Genomic DNA, 27,061 nt, shown 5'->3' on the forward strand with positions numbered 1-27,061 from the left:
GGCTGCTGCTCCCTCGCGCTTTGTTTACCAGCCAGCTCCCCGCCCACACCGCCTGGATCTCATCAGGGCCCGCCGCGGGCCCCGCCGGCCCGTCCTGGCGGCACTGCGGGCAGCCGGCGAGTTTTGATGGCTCGTTAACCCGTCCCGACCCCGCCTCGTCGCCAACCGTCGCGTCACGTGACAGCTTTCGTGAGCGACCTTTGACCTGTAGCGGCGCAGTCACCCGACGGCTGACGACACGACACGGTCGGTACAGCAACCGAGCCGTGACTGTTAGTCGCAAAAACTGCCCTTGACGTGTCCAAAAGAGGACCTGCCGGGTCTTTGGCCGACCTTCGGTGCCGATGTTACCGAACGATGGATTGATTGCCCATGGTACGCCGGTGTGCCGGCTGGGAGGCTCATTTCTGAGCGCTGCGCCACAGAGGAGAAATCGTACAACCCGGCGCGCGCTGTGATGCTTCTGGAGCGTGGCATCGGTTCGGTACGACCTCGTGATCTTTCCACTTCTCTCCGGCTGGTATTATGTCGTCATGCATGACCTACCTCAGTGCCAACTGCCCAGCTCTAGGACCACACATCACTTGGCAGAGACGTCCACCTCAGCTCCTCCCCCCGGCCCCGGCAGATCTGTCTCTGCCATATTAGCGGCGGCAGACAGGATAGATTACCCTCTGCAATCCCACCACCGCTGCCGCTCAACACCGCCTCCATCACCGTCCGAATTATAACTGGATTTCTCCAGTGGCTCATCAGCGGGAGCAGTTCTGAGCGCGTGTGAACTGACCAATCGAGCTCGGCCGGTACCGGGACGGCGGCTACCGGTCTCCGCCGCCACCCTATCTCGGAATGCGTGTCTCCGGCTGCAACTGGCCCATTTCTCGCCGGTAAACACGCTTCCTTTCTTGCAGTAATCTGGCGGACAAAGCGCCCGGCGGATCGCTGTAGAAATGTGCCGGCGGTTACCGAGAGACTGGTTTCTGGACCGTTAATATGAAGAAAAAGAATAGGATATGCGTCACGCTTCTTGTAATCCGTAAAATATTTTCCATTTTGCTAATATTTGCTGTAGTTTGTCATCGTAATGTTTGTTCTTGGCTTGCAAACCCAATGGTTAACAACCAACAAGTATTTTCCTAAGCACTCGCCTTTCTTGTTACCAAAACCCGTGTGCCAAAACTAGAGTCGTTTCGAGTGTGTAGTCCGTTTGTGAAATCGTAGCTTTTACTCTGTGGTATGCGGTACCTCGCGTGTGAACCGTGCCTTATGACTCAGCTGTCGATCGGGCTGATGTCGTCCAGTCATGGACGATCGATACCAGAGGTCAGCAGGTCACGGCAGGTGGCCGCCACTGGAGGTCACCGGGTCAAAGTCGCCACGGCGGGCGGCGGATATGACGGTCGGGAACGCGTGTTTCTGGGGAATGAATTGTTCCTATTTCAATTCGCATGCCAACCACTTGCAGTTTGGTCCGATACGATGCAGTAGGGGTGGAGAGGTGAACTACCTGCAGTTTGCAGTGACGTCCAGGTCAACTCAAACTCAACTAATGAACTGTGTAGGTGGCCCGGTACGATTTAGTCATTTGTTATACGAGTGTCCGTTTTCCCTCAGCTGGCAACCAGTTGACGGCTTTTTGCCGTGCTTTGTAACGGCTTCAAATTGTGTGATGTCACTGCTCCTTTTAAAAAGCGTGGGAAGTGAAAGGTTCATTCATTCACTGTTATGCTATAGTATCTAATCAACCGGATGCGCAGAAAGACGGTTCCATTGTCTCACGAACCGTACAGTCGCCTAACTTTACCGACTAGATATGTATCTGTGGACACCCCGTCTCGATTGTTTTGTTTCTGTCACCCAGCTGTGGTCAGGAATTCCCGGTATTAACCGTGACATCCGTGATTTGGCCGTGACGCGTGGGACCTTCCCTCACGGCGGGACGTCAGACCCCCACTGGATCTGTAGGACGGAATTTGTGCCGTGTTCCCTTCGGGGTGCCGACACAACAGGCAGTTGCCGCTGGCCGCTCGCTGTTTGCCTGTCTCTGTGCGTTCTTTGCTGTAATTTTAACGTCCAACAAGTTCTCGCAGGTATATTTCGTTTACGGCCTTTTTAGATGCCCTTTAAATGACTCGCCCGTATGCGTGGTCAGTTTACGATTACATAAATATTCCGTACGGCTACTTATACGAAATTAATTGAACTGTGCTGCGAAAAGGACCAGCTTATAACGTTATCAATTATTTTGAGTTGTGTACTTCCCATCAGCCTGCGGTACGTCCTTGACAGAGCTGCTTCGTCCTTGGAGGAGCACGTGCGCCAGTCTACTGGGCCGTGCACCCGTCGCTAAGCCGCTCTGCTATCACACGGCGGCCGGCCGGTCCCGTCGGTTCCCTATCTCCACTCCCGTCCTGCGCCGGGTACCCGGTCAGACCCGTGGCGCTGGGGCTGGTGCTCTGCGGCGCCGACCGTCCGACCAGCCGACACGGTCATCATAACTGGACCGCAGATTAGTGGCGCCGAGGGCGGGTGCCGTCCAGCGGAGGAGCTCAGCCGGCCGGACGGGGTCCCAGCGGGCCGGCCGGCGAGCGGTGACGCGTGCCGTCTGTCACCCCCAGTTAGCCGGACTCCGGACAGCGCTGTGTGCCCGCCCTCGGCAGAGATGGCCGGATAATGTCCACCTGCGGGCGTGGGTGGACCTGATTCGACAGATGCGGCGAGCATGGCCGGCCCGCCCTCCGCTGGTCTTTGGTACTGCGACTGCTGCGTCTTGCAGCATGTGTGCGCTGCCGCGCGCTACCGTCTTGGGTAAACACGCCGTCTGGAGCTCGCTCCGGTGGAGGGTTGTTCCGCTCCGCCGCCTGCCTCCCTTCCTCCAACTCGTTTCGCTTCCCGCCGCCGTGGGGACGATGGGTGTTTACGAGCGCCAGTTCTGTCAACTCATTGCCGATGACTGGACGGGCGGCGCCGGCGCGGCGACCCCCTCCGATCGGTTAATTATGTGCTACAGTGAGACAGAACGCCCCCGCCGCCCGGCGATCAATGTCGGACGCCCGGGAATGGATCCCGGCGGGAGGCGGCGGCCTCAGTCGGTCTGGGCCGGAGGCGGCCTCAGACGGGCCAAACCACCCCGGCGGCGTCCCTGAGTCACCGTGCACGTGTCGTCTTCCCCTACCGATAACACTGCCGTCACCCGAGTCCGACACCGACGCCTCTAACGACGACTCACTCAGCGGAGAGAGGTCTCCGAGAGTCGTTTGTGTCTGAAGTTTATCTGATTGTGGAGGCGCCTGGCAAGGTCTTGTTCAGGCTCGGCTGCACTGGCGCTGCTACTGTCTTTCCGCACCCTGCTTTTAGCCATCACGGAAATGACGGAACTAGCCTTGACAGCTGGCTTCTGCGCGACAGTTTGTTGGCCAAAAAATGCTGCCTGTCATGCTCGAAACCATTTACAGGTCATCCTATTGTCGTTACTTCCATTTGGCCTGCTGCCGTCCTTGAAGTCTCTTCATTTGGGTGTTGTCATTTCACATCCTAGCCACTCCGTTCACATCAGCTGATGCGCTCTCTATTCAGGCCGCTCCGCATTCTTCAGGCGCCCTGTTGCGATCTCGGGTCGTCTCGCGTCCGCCCTGGGTCGTCTCGGGTCGTCTGGGGTCGACCGGAGTCCATCTCATTCTGTCATCGGCCGATGGACTGTGGTGCTCTTCCCCGGCCCGCCCACGATATCCCATCAGCAGGCACCCGGGACTTTCCTCCAGTGACAGACGGCCTGAAGACAGGTCGACCGCAGCTGCAGCCCTTGTGAAAGCCGGCCGACCCGGGCGGCCGGGGTGGGCCGAGACCTCTGAGAGTGCGTGTCCCCGCCCGGCCGACAGATCCCCACGCCCCGTGGTGAAAGGCGAGCGGCCGGACAGTAATTAAAACCGTAAAGACATTCATCAGGCGGCATGCGCGGCTCATCGCATAAAAGCTGTCGTTGACGGTGCCTTTCGCTGCCTTTGTCTCTCCCGACGGACGGGTGTGGCGTGCGGCAAACTCCGCGGACGGACACGACGAGCGACCTTGGTCCGAAATGGAGCGACGGGGACGGACGGAATGCGGCGACGGGCGACGCGACGGCTCGACGGGGGTCTCCGGGCGCGGCGCTGGACGCCGCGGCTGACTGAAAAGGACACCTCGGCTTTGTTCCACCGAGCAGAGGTGTGAGTCGCCGCCGGGACGGGACCGGAACCGTCCAGTCGTCGCCTCTCACACTCTTCGCACAACACGCCTGGCGAGGGCCGTGTTTCGCTCTGTTATGTCGTGTTCCGTCCCACCACCACTGCAGAGGCCGGCAAGAAGTCGGGCAAGCTCTGGCAAACCTCACGCGCCAGGCTGGTCACGGAAAAAGCTCTCGTGGCCTAATTGATTTCGCCTGTTACTCGGCAAACGCTGAGGAACGGGCGGCCGGCGAGAGGCACGGCCGGGCCCATAAGAACTAAGAACCGGCCCAACAAATGGCCGCGAGACGTGCGACTGAGTGTGAGAATGAAAAGCACTCCTCTCTCGCGCCTCCTCCTTCGCTATTGACGCCTCTCAGCCAAACTCGCTCCTTTTTGTCGGCGTTTCTTGCAAACGCTGAGAGGCTTCGACAGCTTCCGGAATCAAGAGGAATGGGCTCCAAACGGAGTGTAAATAATCCCTAAAATGGCTCAATTGTCTAAGCTCGCCCGCGGTTGGCAGCGGCGGTGCTTCTAGTGGTTTGACGGCGGTCGTAGGGTCATTGTACTCACACGAGCGGCGGCTGTTTGCGCCTCGTTTTGGAGCGCGCACGTGGAGCTGGCGGCCCACGCGCCTCTCAACTTTTATCTTGGGTCGGCACACACCTCGCCCAAGTACTCGAGTCGGCCGTGGTGCGTGGGCGCCAGCGTGCACCTGAAGAGCGGGAGTGCGCTCACCTGAAGAGGAGTTGGGCTCCTGGAGAGCGTCCGAAGAGCGCCCCGCATGTCGGCTCGTTACCGGGACGTGAGAAATGTGTTTGCTCTGTGTTCTGGGTCCGGCGGTGGCGGCGCGTCCCGCCATAATCCCGTCATTACCGCCGCCATGCCCCGCCCGGAATAACAACGGGGCCCTACTTTCTACAAACATTTTACATATTTGTTCGCTGTTCACCAGCTACCAGATAGTTCAGCGATCCGGCGCCGGCAGAGGCGGGGGCGGGGTGTTCTGCGGTGCGCACAGCGCGTCCCAGAGACCGGCACGCCAAAATACCGCTACTGTTTGTTGTGGCAGTGCGTGAGTGCTCACTGAGTCAACACGCGGGCCCGGCCTGAGCTGTTTTCCAGGGGAGCAGCGGCCCTGGGAAAACAGAACCGTCCGGTGTGCCCGCCTTGTTGTGTCGCGGTGGGCGGCGCTGGCTCCCCGGCCGCGCCGGAACCGTGACCGGCCAACAGCCGCGCTGCGTCACCCTGGGCCGGCTCTCTGGTCAACCGGCGCACCCTGGAGAGCCTGCGCGCCCCGTCCGCACCCTTGCCGCCGCCGCCGGGCCGCCCGCCGCGGCGCCGTGCTATTGTTGTCGGTGTGGGAGGCCGGCGGCGAGGGGCGGCCGGGGTCCGGTGGCGCGCCGGTCACGGTTCTGGTGACGCCGGCGCCCGGGGCCAGCTCTGACTCACGTGCGCCTGCAGCGGCCCGGCTCCGGCGGCTGCGCCAAGACCGGGCCCGGCCACGACCATGGCGACAGCGCCAGGTGACGGCTCGACCCTGTCATGAATAGGTCACCGCTCTGATGGTCACGACAGCGGGCGATATTTCAGGTGGCCCACACAATGCAGACTTTTATGACGGACCCTGAAACTATGGCGGCACTGGAATGTGATCAGATCCTTTACGGACAAACCTGACAGCATTTGGGCATTTTGTGTTGTGTTGTGTTGGTCGTCTTACCAGTCGGCAGCGAACCTCAGTTCACTCAGTGGGGGTCGTTTGGGTGGGTCTCCGTGACGGGAGACGCCGTGGGACGTCGGACCCTGTCCCCCGCCGGGCCTGTCACCACCCCGTCCCCACGCCGGAGCGTCCCATGGCCCCACCGCAGGGCACCCGTCCTCGGAGGGCCTCCCCCAGGTCCCACCACATCGCTCACGCACCGAATTCGTCACAGACCCCTGTTTGCTTCGAGAAAAACATCCCCATTTCCATCGGTAACAGTCTCGGTAAAGCAGTTTCCACCCGCTCCTGAACCCCTCCACCTGCTCGCAGGTTATTTCCTCATGCCGTCATTCCGCGTTGTCTCAGGAACCATCGGACCTTCTTCCTCCGAGGGCGAGCCGCTGTGGTAATTGCCACTTGCGTGTAGGAGGATCCTGTAATGTGCGCCCGTAAATTGACAGTTGCCGCGGCTCACACCGATCTATTTCGGAGGCTCGCTGTGAGGGGGAGGAGTCGAGTGCGGCTGGAGCCATTCTCTGGGCGGACCCGACAATGGCCAGAAAACACGGCCCGAGCGGCCGCAGCACGCACGCCAGGGGTGTGGAAACCCTTCGCTGGGAACCCGACACTCGGTTCTGCCGTGCGGCGGCAGATAGTTCCCGCGACTGCGTGCGTAATTAATGATCGGCCAGCCCGCACCGGTGCCGCGGTCTGATCCTTCCACTCGCTCTCTCTTTCCTCGGCCGCTTTATCTCCCGTGTCTCTCTGCTCTCGGTTTTTCGTGGTATTCTGCCTGACGAGGGACAGAATGAGGCTTTTCTTTAGCCCGTTTCTCCCGCAGACAAACCGCCTTATTGCGCCACTGAACAGCTGGTGTATAGGCAACCAACCCTTCTTCAGCCTTACTTGGACGTCTTTTCGTGTGTCGTCACCTCAGACATAGGCTCAAGTCTGGTCTGGTCTCTTGGTCTGGTCTCTTGTCGTCACATCGACACACTATATGATCCCTCCGCGGTCGTCTCTGGCCCGCCCCTGCTCTCTCTAAACATGACTCGGTCCACGTGCTCACGGAGTCCTCGTGGCTTCTCCGTCGGACCAATATATGCACACTGATAGCCCCGTTTGCAGACTGACGTCGGCCGCGGCGATCGGTGCGATGTGCCGGTGACTGGGAGGGCAGCGATGATGGAACGCCGCCTCTGACAGCCCCATTCTGTCCGTTGCAGGGCTATCTGTTCTACTGGCGCGAGAACCCAGAGCCTGCGATCGTGGATGAGTACACCGATGCCCTCTTCAGCAACGTGCAGGAGATATTCCGCTGCAACAGGTAAGCTGGGAAAGGTCGAGTGGGTGAATGTGCTCGTGTACTCCTTTGCTTCTCTTATGCCCGCCTCATGTTTCGTGAACATCTTCAAAACTTCGTGCATCTTCGTGTATTAGTGGCCAGCATGTGCTTCGCTCCATGTCATCGTTCCCTAGCGACCTGACCTTACAACTACTTAATTTCGTCGGTATATCTAACACTTACACTTGACTATTTGTAGCTTCTTATGCTTCCTTTCACCATTCACGTCTTTGAAGACCTGCCTCACTCGATCTCACTTTCAAGTGTCATCCAGCCGGGGTTCGGGCCTGGCAGCGCTGTGAGTCGCCCCGAGTCAGCCTCAGCCGACACCAGCCCCAGTGAAGACAGACAGGCGAACAGACGGGCTCGCCGGGCTGGAGTGAGGGCTAATTCTGCCGCTGCGCCGAGCCGCCGGCCCGCAGCTGTGGGCGCCCCAGCCGCGCCGCCAATCGACGTGTCCACTTTTTGTGCGCGGAACTCGGATCGCACAAACAGCCAGCCAAGTCGACGCATAGCCGACGTCGGGCAATGCCTCGTCCGCGGCGCTCACTGCCCTGCGGCGGCGCCGACTGGGGTGGAGGTGGTGGCGGGAGGCGGCTGGTGGTGTCGGGTCAGACTCCCCGGTCAGAGGTGGCGACCCCGTGAAAGGCGCCCCCGGCCGTCCTGCGGTCGCTGGGATCAGAGGGCCGGTCCTCGGACCCTTGTTCAGAAGGCCTTGACGAGGCCATCTGGTGGTGCAGCGGTGGGCTCCGGGCCGAATGCGGTATGCATATTGCATAATGTAACGCGGCCTCAGTACACGGACATTGGAGATTGCTAGGGACCCAGAGACGGTCAGACGGGCGAGACGACTGACCAACGGCAGCGACGGCCGAGACCGCTGACCAACCTTAGCGATTATTACATCAACGTGTTATCAGCGACAACGTCCGGCAAAAAGGAGCGGCTCTGTTTTGTTGAAAACTGCCGGAGAGTGATGGTCCGATAACTTTTCATTAAAACTTGTGTGCATTTCATATCGCGTCCTGGATTAAATCTGCTCGGCCTCGTTGAGTCTGTTTTATGGAGTGGGTCTCATTGTGTGAATTGGCGGCCTTTGAATGGCGCCGTGGGTACGTGCTCGGCCTTCGGAGGCAGCGGCAGCAAAATCTCGAGAGCCAGGTCTGCAGCGAGCTCCAGGCTACGCGCTCTATCGCCCATGGCGCCACCGCGCGCACTAAACGAGCAGCGATCACACCAAGGACCGGCACGATGAATACTGTCGTCTCGGCCTGCCAAGCTCGTCACTGAGTTGATTGATGTCGCCTGAGCGTGCGACCGAACTGCACGGTCACTGGGCCGACGAGTGGGTCCGGGCTGTGTCGTCGCGACAGGCATTTGCCAGTCCAATTATTGGCTGGATTTATTCGACAGGAAAGCGATCGCTCAGCTGTAACAAGCAGGGCGGAAACCGAGCTGGGTCCGGTAAAAACAGGTCATCAGGAAGGATTGTACGCCGTTCCCAGGGAGTTGGATCGCCGATGGCGTCAGGATAAAGTGCAGTGATCGATGTATAACCGAGAAAATAACAACTTTTCTATATGTTGCAATGTAGCATCTTGTACCATGTGTCAAAGTTTTCGCTGCAAAATATATACATAGACGGAGGCGGAGCAGTACCTTCGCTCCAAATCCAGTTATGTCAAAACGCCGTTACTATTTCTAGTCATTTTGCCTGAGCACTGCGTTAGCCTTCCCCGGATCTCGCCAGCTTGGTCTCGGCGACGGGCGAAAGTCGTCTGCTCGCCGCGCTGGGCCGTCACATATTGTATGCGGTCGCCTTCACATTGGTCTGCATATGGGTCACCGGTCTATCGCTCACTGGCCGGACCGCGTCACTCTCATACGGCCGTGTGTGCGCCTATTTCTGATAGGTTCGCCGGGCTGAATTATTCATCGGTGCACGGTGGTCAGGCACCGGCGGCAGTCATAGGGCACCGGTCCGCAGCGGATTCCACACAGCCACGGCGGAAATATCCGTCCATTTAGCCCGGAAAGAGCGTTTGATAGAGCAGCGATTGCCAGCTCGATGAGTATCTATGTCAACACTGCATCAGCTTTTCCTCGAAGCCAGGCTAAGCCGATCCGCCGGTATGTTCCAAGAGTAGCTAGACTTAGCGAACATGTGTTGCGATGACCGGCGCGCTATTCAGCAGCACAGGACGGACTATCACTGATAACATCTCCCATTCCCTCACGAGACACGTCTTTTTTCAAACCTCTTCTAGACCGTTGTGGTTGTGTTATGTCGGCATGTCTCTTGGCCTTGGAAAGTTCCGTTTAATTTGCTGCTTCCAGCATGGTGTTTTTTGCCTCTATAATTCCGCTTTCAAACGTCGCATGGCGCGATTCCAGTAAGTGCTGCCATTTCGTGGTTTGGGTACACGTTTATAAATCATGATTGCACGTTATCAGCCTGCTGTGGATGTTTCGTCCATGCCATAATGCAAACTTCATTTTGTAGTCTTTCCTGGATTGCCTTCTCATGATCCTTAAGCGCAGCTGGTCCTTCAACCATGCGAGTTCAGCCGCGGTAGGTATAGTTTTCCCTCGCGTTTGTGCGCCAGTTCTGGACTGATTCTGGAACAGTGTTGGAGCACCGATATCGCCCTTAGAGCGGCACCCTCGGCCGACGGCTGCGGTTACCGCTCGTCTTGCTCACTGCCTAACTGTGCCATCCGTTCCGCAGCGAGTTTTTGTCACTACCGCCCCCGCGCCCGCGCCCCCGTCACTGCCGCCGCCGCCACCGCAGCTACCACACGCCCCTCCTCCATCGCGCGTGTCCTCCGTGGGCTCATGGGCCTGGCACTTCCTGTCCCGGGGTTCGTGTACCGCTGATATGAGCGCTGCGGTCGGGCCGAGCCTGCAGTGATGTCAACTGTTGACTATGACTCGCCGTGCCGCGGCACATGGTACCCCTGCTGGCTGCAGACTGTTTAATTGGACCCACAATCGCTAGGAGTCACGGTCGATGTGAGTTCTGACCCCGACAGGTCACGGAACCGACAGGGGTCACGGCTAGCCGGAACGACGACCGCTCACGTGATCACGTCGCGTCGCCTTTGTCGCACCAAAGCCAGAGCCGTGGTGTGTCCAAAGCCGCAGCCGGTGCCGCCGCTTTGACTGATGTAAAACGCGACTGGTTCAATTAGGCGACCATGAACACATGACGTATGAATGGCACTGGGCGGATCCCGGGACGGGCCGACCTCCACAGACTATAGGCTGGACCGGCGCTCTCGCACAGGGTTTGGGTCGGGACCGGAGGAGACGCCTTGTTTGACCCTGCGCTGACCTGGGTTCGCTGTTGTGTGCGTCTGGTGAGATTGCATGGAGCAGTCACTGGCGGGAAAGTGTCAGACGCCATGCGGCTGACACAGGTGGGGTATGTCACCCAGAGTGACAAAGGCCTAGTAAAACTAGGATTCAGCACCAGCCACTAAGTCATGTGTTACAGACCTAATTTTTCACGGCCGCGAGGGCTCCCACACCTGTGAGGCAAGCGTTGGCGCGGTGGCGACAACTCTAGCGTTGCGGCGACAACTCTGGCGCGTTGTTACGCTTGTGGCGCAGCTGCGGCAGCGGCTTTGGTCGTGTAAACACGCACCGGTCGTTGCGGCTCGGAAGGGCTGTGTGTGTATGTGTGTGCACGGTGCGTGTATGTGTGTTGAGCCGGAGCGCCCGGTCTGAATGGCGCAGAGACTCTGGAGAGTTGGCCGCGGTGTTTAGCCCCTGTCGCCGACGGCGGCCGCAGCTTCCGGTCTTTGTTCGAGTCTGTGCCGGTTGGCTCGCCGATCTGTCTTGCCTGTTTGCCGGATCGTCTGTGTTCTGTCGGCGGGGGTCGGCGGAGTTAGGAGAGCTGCAGCCCCGAGCTGCCCTCGGCAAGCCGTGCAACCCGTGCAGACGCCATTGTTCGCAGAATGAATTGTTTGCCAGCCGAGCTCGCCGTCTCGCTGTGTGTGTGTGTTTTCGTTTGCGGACGTCGATCCGTCGATCGGGGCGGACAGGGCTTACGAATGGAGCCGTCCGTGCACAATGAGCTGATCCGTCCGTCTGTCTGTCTGCCGGCAGTGCATTCCTGGCGGCGCTCGAGCTGTGTCAGCTCGACCCGACCAAGGTGGCCACCAGCTTCGTCAACCACGGCGGACGGTTCGCCGTCTACATCGACTACTGCACCAAGTACCCCAGGTGAGGCTCCGACGCCCGTCTGAGCACCCCACTCAGCACCCGCAGCTCCCGACGGGAAAGGACCGCACCGCACCGCGCGCCGGCGTGACACGAAACGTGAACCGCCCCAAAAATAGTGCCGGTTTCTCTGTAGCGGGTGCCTATTAGGGCATGGCTGTGAAGCATGCGCCGGATTCGCCGGCTGATCTTGATAGCGGCGCCTCGCCACCCCAGCACATGAGCCGTGTACCGAGAGAGAAACCGGCGGTCGGGGTAATGAAAACGTTATCTGATTGGCGGCACCCCATCTGTTACCGGCCGGAGAGTGCACGCCCTCTCCGGGGAGCGCACACCCTCTCCTGGTGTCCGAGGACGATGGGTCGCCCCAGGAGCGGTCACGCCCCACGCGGCAGCGCCATCCCACTGCTCGCCGAGGCCGGGCTCCCTGCTCCCTGCTCCCGGCTCCCTGCTCCCGGCTCCCTGCTCCCTGCTCCCGGCTCCCGGCGTCCGTCCTCACCGCCGCGCTGTAGCGGGGTGAGGTGAGGCCACTGCCGCCGTTTTTGCGTCATGACGTAGGTGCCCCAGCTATTACCGCTGTCACCGGTTAAATTACGCAGGACAGCTGCCGACCTGACATCGCCCCGTTCCCTGTGTCACTCGCACTAATTTCCAATTATGACGGTGTTCTGCGATCAGGACAGGGGCTGGAAGGAATGGGGCTCTATAGCTGTGCTAATGTTGCGGCTGGGTGTGTACGGTCTGGTTTTTACCGGTGATGAAATTCAGCCATCTCACGCTGTTTAGCGCTGTTCAACCGTCACCTCTTTGTGTCTGGCACATTCGTCCTTGTCCGCCGCGCGCTAAAAGGCAAAAACGAATCGAAATGATAATTGATAATATTCGCTATCAGACAGCTCGTTCATATGAGTGTCTGCAGCGTCATCTCTGGCGAATGCTGGCCCTGAATCTCAGAACGGACTCCTCTGCCTGACCAGCTGATAGTCCAGGTCCACCGGGCGGCGGCTCAGGTGGGCAGGCGGCGCTGTTTTGGCCGTCTGTCTCGGCTGTTTTGGCGGCCCGTCTGGCGGCGTTTCCTGTTTGCTGAGGTCGTCGATCGGTGACGGCGCCATGACGTGTTTATATGCCGTTCTGCGGCCGCGTCGTCGGGTCGCTGACGGCTCGACCGCGGCTGACACGCCCCAGAACCGTCAGTAGTGACCCGGCCCACCGCGAGCTGCGCTGCCGTCGGTGGTGTGATCTGTACATAGATCCGGTCAACAGTGACCCGGCCCACCGCGAGCGGCGCTGCTGTCAGTGGTGTGACCTGTATATACCCGGACACGATCGATAGATGAACGCCGGCTGCTGGTCTCTCCGTAAAGTGTTAGCCTCTCAAATTTGTTAATCATGGTTTGCTTGACTTCTGATCGGGAACGGAACTTATCAAAATAGGATGACGAAGCGCCACAAACATTGTTATTGCAAGAGTAACTTGTCCCTTCAGCCAGCTCCCTGACTGCGGGCCTGGCTAAGCCGCATATGGCGGAAAATATTTCACGGTTTGCACTCGCCATATCCCCGTGAACTCGCTATCATGATTCCAAATCCGACCTGCTCCCACATGCAACCATTCCTTGTCCGCTCGCCGAACAAGTGCGCTGCACCCGACCGCCCGGCCCGACCGGCCGCGGCTGGCCAGTGACCTTGTCCGAGCTCAGATTGGACAGAGTTTCGTAAAACTATTGCTGGATGACGATGACGTAAAGGCCAGACATGTGGGGAGCTAATTGTCAGCGCTTTGTCATGGAAAACGTGTTCGTTTACGCTAATAGTCTTCATTTGCGGCGACGACTTCATGGCCCCATGCGGAAGAGCCTCGCCGCTCGTTTAGAAGTCTTCGGTTGTTGTGGCACTAATCTGGCCGTAAATTAACCTCCCACCTCGCCGGTCGGGCTCCGGGACGACCTGACGCCGGCGCTGGTCCGGCGCGCGCGGCACCAAGGACAGCTCGCGTCTCGGCCGGGCGCCGCCTGGCCGGCGCCGCGCCTGAAAGTGGTCGGATCTGTTCCAGCGGCTGATCCGGGCGGCGCGAGCGGCGCGCGGTACCGAGCCGTGCCGCCACGCCGCTCTCCAGGCCGTGGTTTTACCGTCTGCTGCCCCGACGACAAATGGTGCAAGTCGTGGCGCCACAGAAATGGTGACGGTGTGTCGCTGGGACGGGATGGAGAGCTGGGCCACCAAGGAAACCAGGATGCCTCCTCTTGGGTTCATTGTTTCGTCGTTTGCTGTACGGCGTGAGACGAGCCTTCGTCTCTCGCAGCAGAATCTCAGCAGCAGGGACCCTCGTCGAAGAGCCTGAGGCTCGTCGCTGCGTCGACGCTGTAGTTTTTGTCTGTCCTTCGGTCGCCGGTGGTGTGCGCGCTGCTGATGCTCAGAACCAGGTGTCGTTTCGCGGGCTGGCACGGCGCCACGGCAGTGCACGGGGTCCGAGCACCGCGCTGTCGGCCTGCAGCGCCCGGCCCGGTGAGTCAGCGGCTCTGCGCGCCGGAAACAGCGGCTCGTGTCGCCGGCCAGGGACGGGGGTGACACGACGGCAGCGCGCCGAGCCGGCCAGCATCGTCCTGAGGCGCGCCGGCGCACCGACCGGCCGGGCGGGGTCGAGCGCTCACGGTGCACCCACCGTAGGGCGGCGCCCCGCCGGCACGCGAGGGTGGGGTGAGTTATTGGGCGGGCGTTCCGAGGGGTGGCAGCCCCTGTGGTCAAGGTCACTGCCGCAGCTGTGTTGCACACATGGCAGCGCCGCGCCAGCTGCACAGAGCCGCCCACCTCCCCGCTGGGTACGTGCCGTTGGTAACAACGGTGGGGCGGGAACGGACAGACGGGGCTGGCTGCGGCGGCTGGGACGGCGGTGGGGCGGGGACACTGCCACGGCAGCCCTGTGCTACAACCGAGCATCGGAGCTGCACCACACCGGTCTCTGACGGGCCCTCGTCTGCCCTGGCTGCCATGGTTGCCGTCTGCTCTGACTGCCAGCCGTGCTGCCGCCCGCCGTTTACGATCGAGCCGCCGTCGCCGCTGGTTTCTCCTCCTCCTCTGCGGCCGTGCGGCTTCACGAGCTCTCGGCTCACGCGCGGCATTCAGCGCCGCGCGCGCGCCACCTTTGTCTCCGGGTGTCGACTCTCAAAGGAGCGGCCGGCGGCAGCGCGGTGCGCCGATAATGCCGCGACACGGCCGCTCGCGCGCCGGTCGCGCCGCGCTGATCTGATGATTGAGCTGCCGGTGCCGCTCGGATGGGGAGCAGACGGGAGATTCGGCACGGTCTCCCAGCCCATTCTAATCTCCCTTGTGGAGGTTTCACGATCGAACAGGTTCCATGAACAGCACCTCTCGCGTCTGTTCAGTTTTCACGAGCCTATGGACTTCGCTGTCTCAGCAACTCACAGGTGCAGCCTGGGCGGGGCTTCATCCGTTCTCACTCTATCATTATCGCGTCGGTGATCTCGGTAATAATTGTCACGGGCGACCGATTGGTTTCGTCAGTGGCGGCGTTCCTGAGCAGCTGACCGGGCTACGTGCCTGCGCCCAGCTCACGACTGACCCGAGCTGCGAGCCGAGCGGCAGGCAGTGGTTTGCGGCAGCGCTTTCCCAAGAGGTGGCCTCGCTCCGGAGAGGTCGGCTATTACAGGATAGATATGCTTGATTTACGCGCAGCGCTGGAATAGAGAGTTGCCCAAGGTGCTAAACGTCATCTTGATATTGGAAAGGCGTCATTTCGGACGAAAAGATGCATTCTGGGCCGCCAGACCGTCGATGGATGAAAGACAGCGTCGAAATTGCCGCGCTTGGTGACAGTGCGTTACTGCAAGTAAAATATACGGCGACATTAACTCATCTGTCGCTGATGAGTTTCGCCGCCGGAGCTTAACGAGGGATTTCTACGGGCTGTTCGGCTCATTGTTTCGACATCGTCCGGCGTATTATTACGGACGGCAGCCACAGATGTCGGTATATCGCTCCCGGTTCCACCCGCCTGCCCAGCCAAATCACGGCGATAGCTACAGAGACACAGGCTGTAATTTTGTGATTTCATTTGTGGCCGCCGCGGTGTGTGGGACCCAGCGGCGACCCGCTTTTGAAGGCAGCCGTGAGACGGGCGCGTTCCCACCCGCCTCGCTACCGGTGAGTTTTAGAGCGTGGACGGCCGAAGCGGAGAGAAGGAAAGCCGTGATAACGCCGCTGATTTTACCAATCACGGCATATTAGAAGGGAGACGGGAAGAGCGCAACGCTAGTCTGTAAGTTCATCAAGATGACAGTTCGTCGAAATCACTAACAAGGTCTTTGTGCTTGTTTGATGCTTTATTTAGCAGACGACTGTCCATCCGAGTAGCACAGATAAAGAGACCGCAGTATTGCGGGGAGACTGGTGATACATCACATGTCGAATCGGTCCACTGGGGTGTGCTAATGCCAGATAATGAGACCATATAACACTATCGGCACCGAGCATCACTGGAACACTGCGGAGACGTCACTGGCGGCCACCCGGGCCGGGCCGGTCGGACGTTTTCTATAGCTCCCGTCATCCTTGACACGGTTCACGTGCCACAGTGACTCTGCCCTGTCACCCCAGTCGCGATCAGTGGACGATATATATGTGACTGCTGGCGACAGTAAATGTGCTAACGGAGACCGTGTTCAGCTTTGTATCGCACAAAGTGCAGCCGGGCTGAGGGTTGCGAGACCGTTGTGACGTGTGTTAGACAGTGTCGCAGCTAATGTTGCCGAGACAGGTATGAGGTTCCGATGTTGTCTTTTTAGTGGGCTATTACTCAACCGAGTAGCCCTTCTATGCATCGGACGATGCCGCAACTACCACTTACGGCGCTAGACTTTCGGTTCCGGGTCCCATTGAAAGCCCGACTCAAAATGCCTTTATCCCTTTACGTCATCTGAAGTTAATGTTGTTATCAACCCTTGTCGCCTTATGCCTTTCTCAGTCCGAGTCGTTCTACCTCCCGCTAAGCGTGGACTCTTGTCTCAGCTGTGTCTCCATAGAACAATGTCGTAACCTGTCTCCTCCCTATCTCCTTTCAGGACGCGTCAGACTTTTGTCTCCCTCAGGACGGTGTCAATGACCATTGACCATGTCTTCCCGCTTGTCTCCCTGCATTGTGACCTATGTCTCCCCGTTTGTCTCCCTGTATTGTGACCTATGTCTCCCCTATGTCTCTCCTCAGGACGGTGTCAGTAACATTGTCTCCCCTATGTCTCTCCTCAGGACGGTGTCAGTGCTGACGGAGCTGATGCGCAGAGAGACCACGGCCCGCCTGTTCCGCGAGCGTCAGGCGGCGCTCGGGCACGCCCTGCCCCTCGGATCGTTCCTGTTGAAACCGGTGCAGCGGATACTCAAGTACCACCTCCTGCTGCAGGTACGACCCCTATGACCGGTGATCCGCCCTGTGACCGGTGAAACCCCAGGTCATTTGTTCATCTTTAGTGTCGTCCGCGTGCGGTCTTTGGCTAAATTCGCCGTGTAACACCGGCATATTATCGGCATCGATCTCGCCTGTCGCCGCCTTTCACGTCAATCGTGTGCCGTACATACCGAGTGGGACCGTTTCGCCGGGGGTCCGTCTGACCCCCCCCCCCCTGGTCAGGAGGTCACCGCCTTGACCTCAGCTCTGCGGGCCGCGGTCGCTCGGCGTCTCGCGGCGCCGGTGATGTAATCAAGGTCTTGCCTCAGGCCCGGTGATTGTTGCCGTGTAGCGGCTCCACCACAGCGTGGCGCGGTTCACAACAGTGCGATTAATCTCGGCACCACGGCGCCTCCCTCCCCGGGCCATGGTGCCACCGGCCCGTCCCGTGTCCCGCCGCCGCGGGTCCGGACTGTGTGAGTTATCACACACACCACACCGTGATAGATCAGTCGCTATTGATATTAACGGAATTAGCGGCGACAAAGAGGCTTTGTGGAAGGTTGCCGGGCCAGCGCAATGGGGTTGTGTGATGATCTGACCGCTTCATTAGGCGACCCAACCCCCGAGAACGTTGCGAGGCCCCGGAGATGCGTGAAATCGTTATTTGTCGAGCGGCGCCAGTTGCATCACGGCAGTTGGGTCAATGCTGTGCTCCGGCCCGACATCGTTTGTACATCGCCTTGTAGCGGCGGCGGCGAATGGCCATTAATCTCAATCGGAGCGCCGGTGGACGGTGCTCCTGAAATGTCTGCGTTTTATTACGCTACTCAGCAAGGCAATTACAAGCGGACGAGCGCCGCCGCCGGGCGCCGCTGTGTTAGCGAGGCTGCACGAAAGCCTCGAGCGACTCTGTCATACATGACGCCGGATATGCTGATATGTATGCGCCCAGTCACCTAACCTAGTCCACTGAGAGTCACGTTTCACTACTAACAACTCTGTATTGTTGAGACCGGTTCATGTATGCTTTAGAAAAATCGCTTTAATACAAAACGCATCTTTAGTCAAATGAACGTGAGCGTAGTGCAGATGTTAACCCAAATGTGTGTGTATTTTTTCACGAGACGCCACCTTTCTCCGATGACCGGGCTGTTTGTGAGCTGTGCTGTGCCTACTGAGCTGACCGTGTCGCTCTCTCTCCCCGGCAGAACATGAAGTCTCACACGGACAGCCACTCGGACGGCTACGGGGTGGTGTGTGCCGCTCTGGACACCATGACCGCCCTGGCCGGACACATCAACGACATGAAGCGGAGGCACGAGCACGCCGTGCGCGTGCAGGAGATCCAGAGCCTGCTCTACGGCTGGGAGGTCAGTCAGTGGGATATAGGGAGCTGCACGGATAGCTGTGGCGGCAGCTGCACCCGGCGGTAACTGGCGAGGGCAGCCGCACGGATAGCTGTGGCGACGGCTGCGGCTAGTTGCTGCGGCAGTGCTAGATTTATCAAAATAATATCAGTGTTTCAGAGACTTTCCCGAGGCCAGCTTTAGCTGTGTACTCGACCTACTTTGGAGTAATAATAACAGCCAACAGAAGTAGCATTTCAGAGTGAATTAAGCGGGGTCAATAACCCAGGTGTAAGTAAAGATTCTTGTAGTGTAACCTATGTCGATGTTATCCTGTAAAGCTGTCGCTTTTGACACACGCACGGTCTCATGAACGGTAAAATGAGGCCGACAGCGACACTTGGCGTGCAGTGCCAGTCGCCTGTTTCCTGAACCAACTGCCGGGCGCCGACAGACCAACGTGGCTCTTTGATCATCCATCTCACGCACAGCCCGCGCCAAAACGCGCCCAGCCCGCGCCAAAACGCGCTCAGCCGGCGCCAAACTTGTTGGTCGACTGTCAGTGCAGATGCGTTCGGCTGCGTTTATTTGCGAGCTGTGTTACTTGGCGGCGCGTTTCGCAGTTTCGGCTCTATCTCGTCCATAAGTCTCGTCCCGACTGCGCTTACTCTGCGGCTCTGGCTAACGGGCACAACTGGCTGAGTCGCCGGCTTATATTGCTCACATTTGTCACAGTTCACGCAGTCTACCGGCCCAGACCCCTGCCCATCGGGTGGATACCCATGAGCTGCTCTCTGAGTCGAGGTCAATGACCTCTCTGAGAGCTCAAACGCACACTGTCCCTTCCCAACCGACCACAAATTGCTGAACCACGGGCCCAGGCACAGATTAATTGCGAATGGTGAGGTACGGGATTTAATTCCAACAATTTGATACGCTGCGCTAGGCCCTCTCGTCGTATACAATCGGGCTTCTTGGCTCAAGTTGCAGTTCAATTAACTGGTTATCAAAGAGAAACTAAAAATTACAGACAATAAAAATGTAAACGTCACCGTGATGGTTCGAAGTAAAATGTACCCAGCTAACGACCGGAATAAGGAAAATTGAGTTCGGTACGGCTCGCAACAATGGCAGTTTCGGCCGTGCAGTGTCCGTCCAGCTGTCATTGTGCCCGTCCCAGCGACCACCCAGCGAATCTGTGGCAATGTTGGTCGGCGCGCCCACTTTCTAGGCGGCTGGGGAGGCGGACGGGCCGCCCCGCCCCTGTGTACCGGTGGGAACCAGACAGCGCCGCGTGCGGCTCCCACACCCGGCTGGGACGCTCCCAACTGGCGTGTCTGGGTGCTACAGGTGCGCCGCGACTCCTAGAGATGGACGGTCGATTACAAACCACACACAGCCAACAACAGTTTTTGTGTGGCGTTACGTGTGCCCGGAATTTCCCGACAAACATGAAAATGCGCCTGATGGTTGTACGCCTTATTTTTACCTACTGCTGTGCAATGTTCCTGGTAGCGTCTGCTACAGCTACACAACACGTAACCCATCAGGTATGTCATCATTTCGGCTCCCCATTGTCAATCGCCGGGTTTCAATGTATAGTCCCAACTGACCTCTGCAGTCCCCAGCTGAATTTGTGACCCTCAGATGACCTTAGTGGCCCTTCAACTGATTTCTGTGATCCTCATCTCACCTTGCTGACCCTCATCTGACCTCTGTGTCCCCCCATCTGACCTCTGTGCCCTCTCACTGACCTCTGTGTGCCCCCTCTCCCCCAGGGCGAGGACCTGACTACCTACGGGGAGCTGGTGGCTGAGGGCGCGTTCCGGATGCACCGCGCCAAGGCATCACGCCACGTGTTCCTCTTCGACCGCATGGTGCTCATCACCAAACGGCGAGAGGACGCCACGCTCGCCTACAAGGCGCACATCATGGTCAGTGACGGGATGGGGAACAGTCGGGAGGGATCAGGGCAGACCTACAAAACACCTGGCGTGGAACGTATTTGGCACACTATGCAGACTGGTCACGGGCCATAAGTTTGGCCAGTTCTACTTGATGTGGTAGGGTAGTTTGTTATTCGCTGATGTGATATTAGGTATATGTTGACTTGTTGATACTTGATTTTCATGGACGGCGTTTTTCCGAAAGGCACGTATCTTAGGTGTTATGCCAATGGGAAGCTGTGGTGTGGCCGGGTAGGCTGTGCTATTTCAGCAATCACTCCTGATTAATTGGCGTGATAACATTACCGAATGGGGTCACGGTGACACCCTTTGTCATTAACGTGTCACACTCGTCACTGTTCTGTCCCGCCGCGCCACTCTGACCCTGCTCCTCTATTTGACAGTGCTCCAACCTGATGCTGATCGAGAGCATCCCCGGGGACCCATACAGCTTCCACGTGGTGCCGTTCGACAACCCGCGGCTCCAGTACACGCTGCAGGTCAGTTCCCGCTCTGACTCTGTCCGTCTGCCCCGCGCGCGGTGGACGGCGCCGTTTGCTGGGACGCCCCGCAGTAAACTCTGCCGGCCGCGGCGCACGGTCGTCAGACACGTGTTTTATCCGCGCTATGGCCGGCCATCAGAGCGCTGACAGGGCGGAGCAGACCGGTGCAAACGGCGGCCACCGCTGCATCGATCGCCGCTCCGGCGCCGATTTATGTCACTATCAACTGGCCATGTCGGGCCGGGTCTTTGAACTCTGCTGTGCCGGGGGGACACTGCCGCCACCTACACCGAGCTGAGGCTGACGCCACCTGTCCTCCCTAGGCCCGGAGCATGGAGCAGAAGCGCGACTGGGCCCTCCAGCTGAAGAGGGCGATCCTGGAGAGCTACAACGCCGTGATCCCGTTCCACGCGCGTGAGCTGGTGATGCAGCTCGGCCAGGACAAGGCCGGAGGTGAGCAACGACAGAACGACTGCGTGTATAATCCCACTGGTGTTGTGCATGTCCTTACGTGACCACAACATACACAGATGTACTCAAATAGCAGTATTCGTGTAGAAGGTATCGAAGAAACGACATTAGCCATCCACTCATGTTTTAAGATCCCCTCTCTTAACTCGTGCTCTTCCCGAGCTGGCGGCAGCTGGTGACCATGTCCCCTCCTCTCATTGCCAGGTGACCAGGTGCGCCGGAACAGCAGCAGCAAGCGGCAGCACTCTGCCCCCGAGTACCTGGAGCGGAGGCGCGCCTACAAACGCGCCTCCTTCAACCAGAAGCTCCGGCTGCGCAGTCGCGACCGCAAGAGCTCGCTGGACAGCCGGAAGGACTCGGTGGCAGAGGAGGAGGAGGACAGGGAGAGGAAGAGGAGCACCGCCAGCTGCCCGGACGAGAAGAGGGTAGGTGGAGGGGAGACGCATGGGTTTGGGGAGCTCTGCTGGAGTAGAGAACTCAGACAAGTTGAGACTAGATTGATTGTGGCCTCAAGGCAGACTGTCTTGTTTTGGAGGCTAAATTACAGGTTGTTTATATCTTACAAATGGTTATGTCTGTCATTTTGCCAAAATGGACCGCAGCAAGGGTTTCCCTTTCCGTTTTCCGACCTTATCGTCTCCCCACCGTCACACAAATCACCTCAGACGACTGACCTCCTCCTCCCTCTCACAGGGCCGCCGCAGCCTGCTGACGCTGCGCCGGAAGTCGGAGCCGTTCATTTCGCTGCTGTCGCCGCAGCGCGCCGGCCCCGGTGTCAGCGTGGTGGACTCGCCCAGCTCCGAGCTCCAGGTGCTGCCTGACCTGGACGAGGAGGGGCCGGCCGACCACCGCTCCGACTGCGACGACGTCTCCTCGGCGCTCGACGACGCCACCGACGCCGACGACGTCAGCGAGTGCGACGTCAAGGACCTGCTGGACGGCAAGCCGGACAACCTGCAGTCGATCGTCGAGCAGCTGGTGATGCAGAACATGGAGTTCAGGAGGATCCTCAACAAGCCGCGGCGCGGCCTGCGGCGTCAGAACAGCGCCGCTAAGTCGGAGGAGACCGACTCGGACGGAGAGGTGGACGACGACGACCTCAGCTTCAGCGCCTGCGCCGAGGAGGAGGACGCGCCGCCGGCCGAGCCGTCCGCGCTCGCCTTCCACAGCCACGGCAACACCGAGTACGTCAGCTTCTTGGACTACTCGCCGGAGTCGGCGGCGGCAGCGACGGCGCCGGCGGCACCGGACGCAGACACGGACCGCGCCGGTCTGCACCGCACCGTCTCCGACCCGTGCCGCCGCGTGGTGCGCAAGATCGGCCGCTTCCAGGGCGTGGGCCAGAGCGAGCTGCTCCACTTCCTCGGTAGTATTAGGAAGAAGTCGGCCCGGCTGAGTCGAACCGACGAGCGGCCGCTGCCGCCGCCCGCCGAGGAGGAGCCACTGGCGGTGCGCCGCGCGCAGAGCTTCAACGATCAGGACGAGCTGCGGCCGGCGGCGCTGAGCCTGGCCACGCTGCGGCGCGCGGCCAGCTCGGCCAGCGACCCGGTGCCGGCGCGCGTCAGCACCTATCTCACGCCGCAGCTGGCCAAGAAGGCCGACTCGCTGCCCGGCACCTTCCAGCGGACGGGCTCGCTCGGCCGGACGCCCAGCGTCGATTTCGACGCGGACCGGTACTTGGCCCCGCGCGCCGTCCAGGAGGACGACCGGCTGACCACGTACACCACCACGCCGGGCGCCAGCTCGGAGAGCCTCAACGTGCATCCCGACTACAGGATCTACGGGCCGGCCGTCTCCCAGTCGTCTCTGAGGAGCATGGTCGGCTCGTTCCGCGCGCGGCTGATGCGGCTGAAGCAGCCCTCGCAGGGCAGTATCGGCGGCGGTAGCAGCGGCGGCGCGTCCCTGAGCTCGCTGTTCGGATCGCCGGCCGGCAGTCAGGTGGACATGCGGGACCAGAGCCGCAACCGGCTGCTCTACATCATGGCCAAGTCGCTGAAGGAGCGCGTGGCCAGCCTGGTGCCCGACGAGGCCGAGTCGGACGCGGAGAGCCCGCGCGTGCTGCCGACCGGCGCGCCGTTCGCGCAGGGTGGTGCCGGGCTGGGCGCGCGGCTGGCGCGGGGAATCCGCGAGAACGCCTCCGGCGGCGCCGCGTCGCCGCCGACCCAGCCCAAGTCGCCGCGGCCGGCGGCGGGCCGGCGTACCGAGCCGCCGGCCTCGGCGCGCGCCAAGGCGGCCGAGGCGCGGCCGGACTCGATGCTCTCCAGCTCCTCGGTGGTGACGTCGTCGAGCGTCTCCAGTGGCAGCACGAGCGGCGTGGCCACCGAGACCAGCGGCAAGGTCAGTGAGGAGGCGACCAGTCTGACCGCCTCTGACGGAGAGGGATCCGTGGGCTCCTTCTACGAGCACGAGCTGGACATTCTGGAGGACATCCACGGCTCGGAGCTGTTCCGCGACTCGGCCATCTACAGCGACCCGGACGAGCTGCTGGACTCGATCGAGGCCACGCTGCCGCCGGCGCCGGCGCCGCTGGCAGACCACGACCTGGACGCCTCCGACCTGGCTGACGAGGCCGAGTTCATCGACTCGTTCGCGCCCGTGGAGGTGCCCGACTCGGGTGACGCGCTGGAGCTGGCGGACCAGGCGACCGTCCCCGCCAAGAAGGTGCCGCCGCCGGTGCCGGCCAAGCCGAACCGTGGTGGCGGGTCCATCAAGGACCGCCTCCGTTCGCTGGAGGAGTCTCAGCTGCGGCGCGAGGACGTCTGCGCGCCGCCCACCGCCGAGGCGTTGAAGAGCATCAGCGAGCGGCGCCGCGAGCTCGAGCAGTGGCGCTCGGGGGGCCGCGGCGGCGACGAGAGCGAGACGAGCTCTCAGCACTCGACGTGCACCGTCAACACTGTGATCGAGGCGGGCGGCAGCGAGTCGCGCGGCCACTCGCGCAGCTCGAGCCGCGAGGAGGCGCTGCCGCGCGGCTGGGTCAAACAGGTGATCGGAAAACTACAGGGCGAGACCACTGCCTAGGTGGGCGGCTGTGGACGCTGCCCGCCCCGCCCGGGGCTTCTCATGTGATTGTTGCCACTGCCGCGGCGTCCGCCGCGAGTTGTGGTGTGCGTGCGCGCACGGACAGCGATCAGCTGCCATGTGGCCTGGCGAGTGTGAGCTTTCTGGAAATTTGGTCGCTTCCACGTAACACAGTGTTTTACTCTTAGCCATTGTGGTGCTAGTCAATAACCCTCCTGGGAGGCGACTGAGGGGGCCTGGCCGGCCGGCCGGCCCGACTGTGGCGGCCCCTCTGACGCGTCCCGTGTGCCGCGGGCGGCGCCGGCAGCGAACGGCCGCCCGCCGCCCCTGTGACTGCCCCGCCCTGTGAGAGAGAGAGAGCGGCCCTCCGCTCCGCGCCCACCAGGGACCGCCTGCCACGCAGGACCCGCCCTGACCTGACTTAGGGGCGGCCTTCTATCTGTACGGACACATGTTCTGCTTATTTGTACATATGAATGCCGGTGAGAATCGTGTTATTTCCGTATATACATTTTATAAGTTATTAGAAATGGTGTGTTTTGGAGGTGTAAAGGGGCGTCATGTTGCGGTGGAACACGACTGCAAAGGGAGGTTCACGCCAGCCTGCATGGTCGAAGCACATGGCCTTTCGCACTTCCTAAATAACTGACGGTGGCGCCTGCACAAAACTGAGGCTTGAGGACAGCCAACGTTTTGGTTTTTAGATGGTAAAACAAGCAAAAATGCGAACGTTGACCTGACCTCTGACGTCATCGGCCGCACCCAGGTCAGTGAAATTGGGTTAAATGATAGCTCCTCGAGGTGACTGTCGAACGCCGTTTGAATTAGACGATCGGTCGGTAACTTTCGGAGATCTTAGGGGGATGGGACCGTGGGGGCCGAATCCCCCCTCCCCTACGGGTGGCGGGGTCTTAAAATAGCCCAACGGGGCGCGGGGTAACAATACCGATATAGCGGCTGGAACTGCGTGACGTCACGACTGTCAAGCGCCCTGATTTATCCTGGCCTTTCGTAAAATGAATGCAACCGTTCTCGCCGAGATGCTTTATCGATACGTGGCCTTCGGCGGTCTCAGCTTTAGCCCCTGGAATGCTAGAAATACATTTTCGCGGCATAAATATATCAATGCTTCGGTCCTCTGGTGCTGAGGAGAGCAAGCTCGAAAGGAACGGATAAGACGGAGTACCAGAATGCCTCTCAGTTACCATGGATATAATCCCAGTAAACATGCCGACGTCGGCCCGACATCGGCTAGACGTCGGATATGCCCGCATGTTCCGACGTCCAGCCGAAGTCCAGCCGACGTCGAGCCGACGTCGGGCCGAGGTCGTTTGCCGAGGTTGACGAGATCGTTTGTCGTTGGACCGACGGGGCCGACGTCGGCATGTTTATTGGGACAACGCGCCAAAAATATCAACCGGCGGCGGGATTCGAGCCCCCAGTCGCCGACGTCGGCATGTTTACTGGGACAACACGCCAAAACCATCAGCCGGCGATGGGATTCGAACCCCGTGTCGTTTGAACGCGCTGTTCGCTAACCACTACACCACGCAGCCAAATAGCGAATTTAGTTTGTTTTGTTGGGTTATGCCCTTTCGGTCTGACAAGACCATTTCAGAGCCGGAAGGATGATAGGATGGAGACATTGGTCTTCTTGGCGAGCACCCTGGGTCCAGTTCATATAGAGTCCCTGGTCCCATTGCTGTTACGTGACACTTACCTATTGGAAAGGGCGACCCCACAATGGATTCATATGGCCACTCTTACACACCTGCACCAACGTTTCCCAAAGTGTCCCTTTGATAAGTGGCACTTTGGCAAAGTGACGCTTGCCGACTGGCCTTTCTATATGAACTGGGCCCGGCCCTGGTGAGTTGCCGGGGCTGAGCCTGACCAAAGGATAGGCCGAGCAGCCCCCGCACCCGGCTACGGGCGAGCTCGGCTTACGGACAATCCCAAATGGGATAAAGTTTCCCGTCCAGTCCGGATCAGGGGGTTGCGGCGTGGAGGAAGATTTGAGTTTCCTGAGGATATTTTGAATACAGAAGCTCTTTATGAAACATGAAACATGTTTTTTATATTATTTTAACGGTCAAAACAGCGGCCGATGTCGGTCCGACGTCGCCCCGACGTCGGCCCGACGTCGGCTGGACCTCGGCTGGACGTCGGTACATGCGGGCATATCCGACATCCAGCCGACGTCGTGCCGAGGTTGGACCGACGTCGGGCCGACGTCGGCATGCCGATGCCGAGTTGCCGAAGTCACCCCGACGTCGGCCGACGTCGGGCCGACGTCGGCATGTTTACTGGGATACCACTTACGTTGGATGTTCCGGACGTTTTACCTGAACTTGACCCGACCTGGTGATCTAATAATTCAATTTTTAAATCAAATCATTATCAAAAGCGTCTGGTCTCGGTTTAGTTAGCTGTCTCTTTCGTCTTGCCATGCGATTATTGGTTCTCGAGTTATCCTTGAGGCGCCACGCGCCAGCCCCCTCCCCCCCCCCCCCCCCCCCCCAGCACGTGGTGGTTGGCGAACGACCCCAGCAACTGCCGGGATATCAAAACCTCGCATTCAAGGTATTTGAAGGGCCCCATGTACCTTTAACCCTCGCCGGACCTATAGGTTTTCTACATAGGCCGGCCGAGGGGGGCTGGTACGACTACGACCCCTCTCGCCGTTTCGCCCCTGGTGGAGCTAGCGCGTTGCGGAAAAAACGGGCGTGTGCGCCCTTACGAGACGCAGAGATTGATATCCGATTTTAAGGTCCTAGGTCAACCGGTGACCTTTGAGGTCAGGTCAAGTGCCCCAAGGTCCGGTTCCGTTTTTGATGAATAACTTCGCATAAAAACGGCCGCAGTGCCGCGATTTTGGCAGAATCGTGTTCGCCTCGCTC

General features: G+C 59.8%; 1 protein-coding gene across 1 annotated transcript in view; it reads left to right on the forward strand.

Moving 5' to 3' along the window:
- The window catches only part of LOC122380998, a 40,325-nt gene extending 15,634 nt beyond the window's left edge, over nucleotides 1-24,691 (forward strand). Inside the window, exons 3-11 of the mRNA XM_043364653.1 lie at nucleotides 7,134-7,234; nucleotides 11,363-11,479; nucleotides 16,739-16,889; nucleotides 18,086-18,247; nucleotides 20,002-20,157; nucleotides 20,574-20,669; nucleotides 20,996-21,125; nucleotides 21,348-21,568; nucleotides 21,837-24,691. Of these exons, the coding sequence (XP_043220588.1) occupies nucleotides 7,134-7,234; nucleotides 11,363-11,479; nucleotides 16,739-16,889; nucleotides 18,086-18,247; nucleotides 20,002-20,157; nucleotides 20,574-20,669; nucleotides 20,996-21,125; nucleotides 21,348-21,568; nucleotides 21,837-24,161 (3,459 nt within the window). The 3' untranslated portion in view covers nucleotides 24,162-24,691. The remainder of the gene's footprint in view (nucleotides 1-7,133; nucleotides 7,235-11,362; nucleotides 11,480-16,738; nucleotides 16,890-18,085; nucleotides 18,248-20,001; nucleotides 20,158-20,573; nucleotides 20,670-20,995; nucleotides 21,126-21,347; nucleotides 21,569-21,836) is intronic.
- The last annotated feature ends 2,370 nt before the right edge of the window (nucleotides 24,692-27,061 follow it).

The sequence above is a fragment of the Amphibalanus amphitrite genome, unplaced genomic scaffold, assembly GCF_019059575.1.
Source record: "Amphibalanus amphitrite isolate SeventyFive unplaced genomic scaffold, NRLGWU_Aamphi_draft 000010F_arrow, whole genome shotgun sequence".
NCBI lineage: Eukaryota > Metazoa > Arthropoda > Thecostraca > Balanomorpha > Balanidae > Amphibalanus > Amphibalanus amphitrite.